At 37.8% G+C, this 11,704-nt stretch overlaps 1 protein-coding gene across 1 annotated transcript in view; it reads left to right on the top strand.

Annotated features, from left to right (window-relative positions):
* adam19a (ADAM metallopeptidase domain 19a) overlaps nt 1-11,704 on the top strand; it is a gene marked incomplete in the record, with an annotated part of 346,817 nt that overhangs the window by 284,583 nt on the left and 50,530 nt on the right. The window contains 3 exon segments of the mRNA XM_014003343.1: nt 1,974-2,169; nt 2,438-2,546; nt 8,516-8,720. Coding sequence (XP_013858797.1) covers nt 1,974-2,169; nt 2,438-2,546; nt 8,516-8,720 — 510 coding nt within the window.

The raw sequence follows: 11,704 nt of genomic DNA, 5'->3' as shown, positions 1-11,704 counted from the left end.
GTGCATGTGGAGGGAAGCTGAAGTGGCCTGCAGCAGTAGCTCAGTATCATTAGTTTGCTGTCAGTCTTTTTGTCAGCAGGTTGACACGCTGCACCCAACATGTGTCAGCTTCCATCACAGCCTGCCTCATCACTCTCACTTCACTCCAGCTGCTTTTATCCCTGKTCAAATTTCTTTTAAATGGAGATCCTGGCATTCTGTTGTAACACACAGATCTGTGAAGCTAAATTCTARAGAGCTTTAACCTGACAAAGATCACAGTTCTGAAGATAACAGGAACTTATGCTCTGTTGCAGAAGAAAAGCCATTTCTCCTTTCATCTGTCTGTTAACAGCGTTTGGGTTTTTCTRTACATGTTATACTCTATATGACACACTAGATTATTCTACACACAGACTGTCAAGTGTTAGCAACAGTACTGTACATTGTTAGTTAAATGTGCTCACGTGTGTACTTTCTCTGAGGTWATATAGTGAATGACTCCTAGCTACTACCACATTCAACTTTAGGTCAATATTTGTCTATTTCATTGGTCATGTTCAGTTATCAGTACTGTATTATTTTTTATGGAACTGAATTTGTGTTAATATAATTGTCACAAAATTAGTCAATGATATTGTTTTTAATAACTTAGCTTGAGGAAAATGCCTGAGAAAAAAATGACATTCCTCATAATACTGTATTTCTGGTGATGGTGGTCAGTGATATCATGAGCTCCAAACTAAAAAAGAAAAGTCATAATGMGGATGTTTGTGTTTGTTTTGTACTTAGATTGTTTCTTGTATTRAGTATTTGACTTCTCAGGGACCACACCTGTCACAAACCCTTGTTTTAGTACTCGACCTCAGCTCTATGTTTGTCCCCTGTTTCTCCCTCATGTTTGCATTGGCACTGACTTCTGATGAGTGCTGTTCACTGCTGACACTGATAATAAAGATTCATTCCTGAGCATCTATACTCTGGGTCATCTCTCCTGAGCCACAGAACCTGATATAAAAACTGTCCAACCTTTCTTTTTTCACGATTGCCATTTATACTGTCGGTTTAGAGACAATTTTCTGAAATTGCTCACTGTAATATACACTGCCCAGCCAAAGAAAAACAACATGTCCACCTGGATTTAACTAAGTTAAATTTGGTGTGCAGTTGGTCAGGTCTAGGTTCAGCAACAGTATGAGCTCAAAGAATGAGGTCAGCTGACCTGAATATACTAAATGACCAGGTTATTCCATCAGTGATTGTTTCTTCCCTGATGGCATGGACATATTCCAAGATGACAATGACAGGATTCATCGGGCTCTTATTGTGAAAGAGTGGTTCAGGGAGCATGAGACATCATTTTCAGAGTTAATAGAGAATATTTGGGATGTGCTGGAGAAAGTCAGACTCTACCATCATCAATGCAAGATCTTGGTGAAAAATCAATGCAACACTAGATAGAAATAAAGCTTGTGACATCGCAGAAGTTTATAGAAAGAATGCCACAGTGATTGCATGCCATAATCAAAGCTAAAGCTGGTCCAACCAAATATTAGAGTGTGTGACCTTTTTTGGTGGCAACTTGTTTTTGGCCAGGCAGTGTATGTTATTATTAATTTTACCTTTATTTATCCAGGTAGTTTTGGTGAAACACAAGGTCTTTGTTGTCAGAAAAACTGGGTTCATATGAACGTACAGGAATGTYGCTACAGATAAAAACAGTCAGTACAGAGAATAAATGTATTTAATATTTTTTTTATTAAGGCCATACCAGAGCAGAACACAAAAAGCAAGGACAAATTGCCTTTTCCATTTATTAGCACTAAGCTGCACATTTTTATCTCTTTCTTCATACTCGTGTGTTTTATGTCTGATGTCATGACTGATGAGGAACTAACCTTTAATCATCATTTGTCATACCTTTAAGATTTACCACATTAAACATTGTCTGATGGCACATTTTCCTCCTTGCTTGTTTTCTGTGTGTGTGTCAGCTGAAGCAGGCAGGCACCATGTGCCGGGGGCCAGCGGGGGCATGTGACCTGCCAGAATACTGCACRGGGGCCTCCCCTTACTGCCCCTCCAATGTRTACCTGCTTGATGGCTCTGCCTGCCAGTACGGACTGGCCTACTGCTACAACGGCATGTGCCTCACTCATGAACAGCAGTGCCTGCAGCTCTGGGGCTACGGTGAGCAGAAAACACCCATCTCTTCTCCACTTTAAGGAATATTAAATAAATCTAACGTGCATGTCACTTAGTATCTGAAGCGTGATTTATAGTGTGTTTATTGAGCTTCTGCATCCTGTAATGAACAGGTGGCTGACCCATTTGTTCTCAAAGGATTTCTGAGTCAGCATGTTAGCGTTTGTTCTTTGTAGCAAAAAAGCAAAGTTAGTTCCAGCAAGCGTGACCAGCCTGAGTCCACTGGACTGAAGCGGGGTGTTTGTGTTTCCAGGAGCTCGACCAGCTCACGACGCCTGCTTCGAAGACGTCAACGCAGCAGGAAACGCTTTTGGGAACTGTGGGAAAGATGAACACAGCAACTACAAGAAGTGTGACAAAAGGTAGGAGAAGCTGTGCAGGATCAGAGCAAAAGTTTTAATTACAAAAAAATTTTTTTTAATTACATCATGGAAAAGACTTCATGAAATCAGTGTCTTTGGACTTCATTTAGTCAAGAAGATCCTTCATTATCTGTTGATGTAGTGGTTAAGACGAGGAGTTGAGTTGCTTCCAAATTAAAGAAAATTAATACAAGCTTCATTTAAAATAAAGCAAGAAAAAACACATCTAATGTTTCAACAATCAAAACTAGGAATGCACCGATATGAAAATTTCAGCCAATATCGATAWCAGATATTAACATTGGTGTTATGGCTAATGACCGATATTTACAGATATTACACAAACACACAAATTATTTATATATAAGTATACAGTATGTACYCACAAACACACTTTTGTCTTTTTTTGATACTGTAAAAAATGACCAAAGTGCTGACATGGCTCTCTACTTCAGTTATTCCTGGCTGCACAGCATCACTATCACGATCAAACAAATACCACTCGACCATCTCCCCTCCCAAAACTGAAACACAAAGGTAAAAGGTGGGACATCATTATCAGACGTTAATAATTTTCCTTATCAGTCCAATACAGATATTTTAAAAAATTACCAACATTGGCCAGTACCGATGTTACTGCTGATATATCGTGCAGCCCTAACAAAAACTAAAACAGAAAATAAGACAACGTCATTTCACCTTCAAATTTACCTGCACAGAAACCTACACAACTCCTGACAAGCTTCTGATTTTTTCAGAAAAACAAACTGATAACAGATGTATTAGTTTGTTTTTCAGAAAAACAAACTAATACATCTGTTATCAGTCAGCAATGTAACTGTCCCTTTATTTGTTCAACTAATTCCTAAACAGAGTAGACAATTTCTCTGCATGAAGAAACAACATTTCATCTGACTACAGCAACAGTCAAACAAACAAACAACATTAATAATAAAAAGAAAAGCAWAATGTAACATGGCCAAATCAGATCAAATTATAATGTATGGTCACATTTAAAATTCTCCTCTCACATCTCTTATGTTTTGTAGATAGAAATGTGTGATACAAGAAACATCCATCCATTTTCATCTTTTCATTCAGGCACAGATTGAAGTCAAGATGCCTTAAAAATTCTTAAATGTAAAAACATAAAGTATAAACTTGTACTGTTGATCATTCCTTGTTGGTACTCTTCTGGGTATCAGCTGGAGCAACACAGCTGATGTAGATTTTTAGGTCCGTTTCTGCACTCAGGTCAGAGAGTTTAAAAGGTTCAGGAGGGAAACCCTGACGTCCCTTTGCTCAGTGACACTCTCCAGCTCCTCCTGGAGATCTCAAGACTTTCTTAGGACAGAGAAGAAACATATTCCGCKCAGGGAGTTTTAGTCCTGTCCCACATTCTCCTCCCAGTGAACCAGATCTGGAAAACCTCCAGAGGGACATGTTCAGGAGGCATCATAACCAGAAGAACAAATTACCTCAGATAACTTCCTGTGATCATGGACACTCAGCAACTAGATTTCCTGCGAATGATGGAGCTCGTCACCTATCTCTAATACTGAGTCCAGAACCTTTCAAAGGAAGCTCGTTTTAGCTGCTTGTATTCCAGAATTTTGTTTGTTTGGTTTGCACATGATCCATCCAGGTGGAAGAAGGCGATCCTGGTAACATTTTTAATGTGGGGGTTAAAAGACATATCCTGATCAAAAATAACACCAAGTTTCTTTACATTAGAACTGGAGGRCAGATTAATGCCATCCAGGGGAGGTGAAAGGCTGCAAAGTTGATCCCTAAGATGTTCAGGTCCAAAAACCATAACCTCTGTCTTATCTGAGTTTAGAAGCAGAAAGTTAAGAGTTATCCATGTTTTTACGTCTGTAAGACATGCTTGTAGTTTAAGTAACTGGTTGGATTCATCAGGTTTCATGGATAAATATAACTGAGTATCATCAGCATAACAATGGAAATTTATCCCATGCTGTTTAATAACTTTACCTAATGGAAGCATATATAAAGTAAATAGGATTGGTCCAAGCACTGAACCCTGACTAATTCTGGTGTTAGCAGAAGATTCATTATTAACATTAACAAACTGAAATCTATTAGTTAAACAAGATTCAACCCATTTTAGAGCTGTTCCTGTAATCCCAATYTCAAGTTCAAGTCTACGTAATAAAATATTGAGATCAATTGTATCAAATGCAGCACTGAGATCTAACAGGACAAGAATGGACACAAGTCCACTGTCTGAGGCCATGAGAATATCATTAGTAACTTTCACCAGTGCTGTTTCTGTGCTATGATGAGCTCTACACCCTGACTGAAACTCTTCATATAGATTATTTCTATCCAGATGTTCACATGGTTGATTTGCAACTATTTTCTCAAGAATTTTTGAGATGAATGGGAGATAAGATATACAGTAGGTCTATAGTTGGTCAGAACTCCTGAATCAAGATCAGGTTTCTTAAGTAAAAGTTTAATTACWGCAACCTTAAAGRTCTGTGGCACATAAWCATTCATTAYAGATAAATTAAGTARATCTAAAATATYGATATTAATTAAGGGAAATGCTTCTTTGAACAGTCTGGTTGGGATGGGATCTAGTAAACATGTTGATGGTTTGGATGAAGAGCTATTATTTTAGATAATTCAGAGAGCTCAACAGGACAAAAACTGTCCAGACATAAATCAGGTTCTAGTGACACTAAAGCTGCCCCATCTGACAGCGAATCAGAGACAGTTGCAGGAAGTTTGGCATGAATGTTATTCCTTATTAAACTTATTTTATCTATAAAGAATCTCATCAAGTTATCACGACTTAAAGTTATAGGGAAATGATGTCGAGTGAAAGCGGAGGACACAGTCTTTGTTCAGTTATCTATACTGAATGTAGAAACTGTGTGCTGACACATTAGTCCTGCAGACTTCAAGGTCACATTCTTARGAGTAGTTCAGCTTGTTTCCTCGTCTCGAAGTGGCTACAGGTCACCTTCAAGAGTCTGTTGTCATCAAACCTCCAAGTACACTTGTGCTGAACTGCAGAATGCAAGATTTGATGCTTGGTCCTCTAGCACCCAGAGTCAAGCCCTCTGTCCTCTCAAGCTTCAAGAGAGCTAAATTAGCAATTTAACAATGCAAATGAGATTGTGGATTACAGTAGTTGATGGCTGTTTGCATGAGCTGCTGAGGCTCAGATTTACTGTATAATGGAATCTGACATGAGGAATGAAAACGTTTCTGACCGCAGTCACTGAGCTGATTACAGGATATGTAAATATGCCTGATGGAAAGCATCTACACACCACTGTCCTCTGTAGTTTCCTCCTCCAAGGTGCTTTGATTATTTGATAGCAGCATTGCTCAAGACATTAAACATGAGTGGGGGGTTTTTCTGGACATGGAGCACATCTCAAGATATAGTGTTTTATTTACTTTTATTTAGATAGGTTATCTTCATGAGAAAGGTAGTCTCATTTACAAGAGAAACCCACACAAACACATAACATCAGTTAGACAAAAAATATAAAACATTGTGTTGACATTTAAAAGAGAGCAAAGTTGAACAAATTTAATCTAAAAACAAGAACAAGTATGAAATGATGATTTTTCCTTTTTTTTCAAATGTGTGTAAAATGTCCCATTGGGTTCGAACTAGACAGTCTCAGTTCTTGTTGCTGTGAATTCCAGGAAGATGGAGGATAGATAATAGGAGAAGACCTTTGATCTAAGTTCTGTGTGAACTATGAGAACACTGATAGAAATAAAATCCTGAGAATGTAGACTGTGACAGTTCTGTCTTTGTGACATCGTGGAATGTAGATCGGAGGCAGCAGGCCCGGGTGCCTCCAAATGGCAGTCCACTATTCCATGTGTGCTCACACATGCAATGGGAAAATTTCAGGAAATAATTTTCCCTACTGAAGGAGAATAAAGTTTAATAAAATAAAAAATAAAGAAATAATAGGGTAGAAGTCTGTGGATAGATAATGATGGCCAGTTTACCAGYGAGTACAGGGTACAGTGGCATGTAAGTGGTTACATTTTGTTATTAATCTCAATGCTACATAGTAAGCAATGTCTAACATATGCAGAGAACTGGCCGGGGCATTCATGTAAACAACATCACCATTAGTGGTAGGAAGGTTGTCGACACAAGGTGTTTACAAGCCACTAGAGAGAAACATTAAGTATTTCTAAAGAAAAGCTTCTTAGCTTCAGTTGTTAAAATAAATTTGGTTAATGTGACATTTGAAGGAGAGGTTTTATCAATGACAATACCAAGATATTTTTAAGTCTCTACAAAATCTGTAGCTTAGCCATTAAAAGATGTAATATGAGGTATGGTTTGTGGCACTTTTTTGTTTGCAAATATGGTCTTTGAATGAGTTTAAGTTTAAGTAAGTCTGTTTGGATGGAGTCAAATGCAAGCTGCAGGCGCTCAAGAACCATTGAGACTGACTTTGCTTAACAAAGGTGTCATCAGCATATAAATGCATACTGGTCTCAGTAACATTTCCCCAACATTAATGACATAAATGGAAAACAGTAAAGGTTCCAGAAAGGAACCTTGTGGGACAACTTTCATAATTTTCAAAAGATTTAGTAGTAATTTTAAATAAATGGTCAAGAAGTAACTGCAGTTATTTAACAGCATGTTTTTCATCTTGATTAAATTCTGCAGAATTTTTTTCATATGTTTCTCCATCACAACCTCAAAAAGACCTTTTTATCGTACACACAGTGCTTGTTCCTCCATCGTGCAAAAACTTGCAGTCCAGTGAGTGTAAGGTTCAGTTTCTGGTCCAAGGACACGTTGACATGTGCATTGAGCGTGAATCTAACTGCTGAGCAGGTGTTGGTGTGTGTGAGTGCATGCAATTAATCTCTAAAATCATGAGCACTTTGATCCATGAGATCTAACATCCTCTGGGAGTTTTTGACATGTTGTAGCAATAAGCTTTACAAGTTCACATTATTACCTGGCTTTGTTTTCTCAGGTTACATACAGCCAGGCTATAACAATGATTGGTGGAGGTCTCAGAGTGCTGTGGCGCCTTCAACTGTAGTCCCATAAAGTTTACTTTAATGAAAGGCCTAGAATTKTTTGAAGGAATGCATATCGTCTGCTGCCTTTCAAGGCAGAGTTTTAAACTAAAATCATCTCATGAAAACTGGCAGAGTTGTAGACGTTTTGATCCAACCTTGAAATGTGTTTTGAAACTACTGCTTTGTTTAAAGTCACTGGTAAAATCACTATTGTGCTAAAACCTTGCACTTTACATTGAAAACCATTTTTGCAGGTGAAATTTTTTTAATTTCTATAGTTACTGGTTTTAATCATTGTTTAATGATGTGTGCTACTGGGCCTAGCAAATAAGATCTTTATGTTTTTGTTTTTTTAATCCAGTTAAACAAAGGAAATAAATAAGGAACTGAAAATAAAGTTTTACACTATCTTAGGTAATAATGGGACATGTAACAGCTACCACCACATCAGATTTTTGCTCAATACTGTATGTGTAAAARTGACATTATTATAGCCCATTTTGTTTCGTTGTTTTCATAAGATGGCAGTGGCTGCCATATTGACCCCAAAAGGAAGTAAATTGTAAAAGTACTTCCAGTGATTACTTTCTACAAYCTTTCTTAAAATGTGTCTAGTTCATGAGTTACTGCACTTTGGTAACAGACAGACAAACACAAGCTCACTGACACACACACAGGCAAAAACATTATTGTTCACCTTCACCTATTGGTGGATGGTGATAAAGGTCACCCGCCACCAGTCAGTTCTCGTAGTTTGACTCTTTTCTATTGTTTTACAGACATTTCTTACTCTTTAGCTGACAAACACAGTCCTTTTTGCTCAATGAAAACTGCTCAATAACTTTTTCAACAAGACAACACAACATTGGTGATACTGATCAAAACAAGACTTCTGTTTATTTYCTTTTGTTTTTGCCCAGTGATGCCAAATGTGGTAAAATCCAGTGCCATAGTGCTGCCAAGAAGCCCAAAGGCACCAACGCTGTTTCCATTGACACGACCATCCGGACCGATGGTATCGAGGTAAAGTGCCGTGGGACTTACGTTTACAGCACTCAGGATGGCCAGGGAGACCTGCCTGACCCGGGCCTCGTCATGACAGGAACCAAATGTGGAGAGGGAAAGGTTGGTACTGAACACACTGGGTTTTGAACTGCTGGGTTATTTTAAAATTCCAGTTTAAAACAACCTTTTGGTTTTTGAAACAGTTTATTTTTTTTACTTTAAATACTAAATTCTGCTGAGGCTTATATTCAGCTGTTTTTATTTCAAAAAATGTTGCATATTATACAATATTTATACAGTGATGATGGTTTATGATGGAGTAATGTGACAAAGAACCTGCTGATTAATGTGAATTCCAGTGACTAAATCTGCTGAGTCACTGGTTTCCATTGTGATTTACACATTTTTCTGAGGAGCGGAAGTAGCACTTCTCATCAGACTAGTYGGAAGCGATAAGGGCTGTGAATTGGCAAGAATTTGGTGATATGATACACATCATGACACAGGTGTAGTGGTCATCTAGGGGTGGAATAAACAGTTCCACCTGTCTTTGACCTTGGTCTCAGAAGGCTTCCTTCAGAGACAGAACTCCACCCCTAGGTGACCGCTACACAGGGGTCACAATACGATATATCATGATATATTGCGATGTATTMCAATATATTGCCATTTTTCTCCAAAAATTCTAATTTAAAACAAACTKAGTTTATTTTATATGTTTACTCACAATGCTAATGTTTTGATCTAGCTCTAAAATTTCTGTCTCTTTAGGAGTGGAGGAGCCAAATGGCTGTTTGACTGCTGCCAACTAGCAGTCGGAGGCTAAATTACAACATAAGAATGAGCTGCTGGCATGAAAGTTTACATTTTAAGCCTCAATTAAAAATTGATACAGGYCTTAAGAGAATTGATACAGTATTGGGAAATTACATATTGTGATTTTTTTATCAATATTTTGTTACATCCCTAGGAGAGCTACAACTGAAGCCTCAGAGGTACTGTCACTGTACAAAAACTATAAAGTGTATCAAAAATATTTGGACTGCAAAACCTTTAGGAAATCCAGTGGATTTTACTGCAAATCTCAGTGAACTAAAGCAATGTTGTAASAGGAGTGGGCCAAAATCTTACAACTGTGCGAGACTGTTAAAGTGATTAGAAACATCTAATCAGAGTTTTTGCTGCTAAAGAAGATTTTAAAAGCTGGTGGATTGTGCATTTAGACTTTTCCATTTTGACTTTGCTTTTAATGAACTAAATGTTTGAATCTGTTGTGGTTTTGTAACTCAATGTTAGATATGAATAATTTTAGAAACTGGTAAAAACTGGATCATTTTATAATCTGAGAGGTAAAAACCTTTGAAAATATATGGCTGGATAAATGCGGCTTCTTTTCAGCAGAATACCACAGCCTCCCACACAGTGATAATTAGTTCAGGATTTGTTTGAATATTAAAAGAAGCTATTTAAGGTGCTGCTTTATTCTCCAGATATCAGACCAATTAAGTATCTGTGCTAAACAAGCAGATCGATTCCTCTTCATCTACTGACAGTATGGTGTCATAAWTCCACCACAGAGATCCAGAAGTCTAGAACAGTTTTATGACGTGATGGACTGTGTTATTTGTTCCTACTGGATGTTAGGATGTAGTTGTATAGTTTTAGTTTACACATGTATTTTCATACATGTACTATATAGTTACCTGCTATATTAAGTCTTAAAATTAAGTTTAAAAAGTTAAACGAGCACAGAGTATAGGCAGATGTCTTCATGCTGGCTTAGCTAATGGCTAGCCAAACAAGTGTTTTCCAGGCCRACAAAAACTTTGTCTCAAGGACGACTTACTGGTGTGGAACACTATGTTAGCTACAATTAAACTTCTAACTTTTACATGACAGACKCCCTTGGTTTAGTTTGTTATTGCTTTAACTCATCATGTACCCACTTTCACAGAAGAATTGGGCAGAGTTCCTCTAGACGACTGCCAAACCACAGTGAAAGATCAAGCTCATTTATTTAGTTGCAGCAATCTCACTGTCAGTGTTCGAGTCAGRCCAAACATTTGCTCAGCTTCCAGCAGACTGATGCATTCGGCAGCCTCAGCACCATCGACATAAACATCATCTATGACTGTGTCCAAATTCAGGGGCTGGGTTCAGCCTACCTGTCTAGGTGGGCCAGATCCTTGGTCAACTGCGAAGACAGGAAAAAGTGGCTGTGAATTTGGACGGTCTAGCCTTCTGCTTTATTTCCGCCCTTACCCCAGCATATGTCCTGTCACCTAGCAAACATGACAACACTAAACAGAAGCAAAATAGATATAAATTATCAAAATATCAAAATATTAGTATCATTAATATTATAAAATCACAAAATTAACTCCTTGGCAATATTTGAAGTGCACATGTTTATTTGTCTATACCAGCTCGTTTGATTTCTGACAAGAATAATATTTAAAAACCGTGTCAAATGACAAAAGCWTTAACAACACAACCACTTGAAACTTTTAATATTTATGCAGCCAGAGTTTTATTTAAAACTGTACTTCTTTCTCTCGCTTTGTAAGAGCAGGAAAAAAATCTCCAGTCGGCCCGCAATGCATTATGAGATATGGTGGACCAAGAGGGATGTATCGGACCCATCCCTCAAATCYTAGCAAAAGGAGGCCGCATTTTTCGGCTGCATTGGAGGAGTTTTCAAATTTGGACAGCCTCTGGCGTGTTGCTGTGACATAAGCGGCCGACAAATTTTCAAGTTGTGATATAATTTCAGTGGCATGACTTTGGTCAGTACAATTATGAACTATTAAGCTACTGTTTATCTGAAGCAACTAGTGACTCCACCCCCTAACRAGTCAGTAACTGACAATGTTCTAACATCACATTTTCAGGCCAGCACAGTACAGTTGGAACCACAARGAAGTAGGTACTAAAAAGGAGGCTGGTTCCACAAATCCTGGATAATGGAAATGGATTGGAACTGTGCAGAGAAAAAGCCAAACCATGCTGTGGATAAGATAAGATAAGATAAGATAAGATAAGATAAGATAAGATAAGATAAGATAAGATAAGATAAGATAAGATAAGATAAGATAAGATAAGAT

Source organism: Austrofundulus limnaeus, unplaced genomic scaffold (assembly GCF_001266775.1).
Source record: "Austrofundulus limnaeus strain Quisiro unplaced genomic scaffold, Austrofundulus_limnaeus-1.0 Scaffold18, whole genome shotgun sequence".
In the NCBI taxonomy this organism is placed as follows: Eukaryota; Metazoa; Chordata; class Actinopteri; order Cyprinodontiformes; family Rivulidae; genus Austrofundulus; species Austrofundulus limnaeus.
The sequence above is the reverse complement of the archived record's forward strand: the minus strand, read 5'-3'. Positions and strand labels throughout refer to the sequence as shown.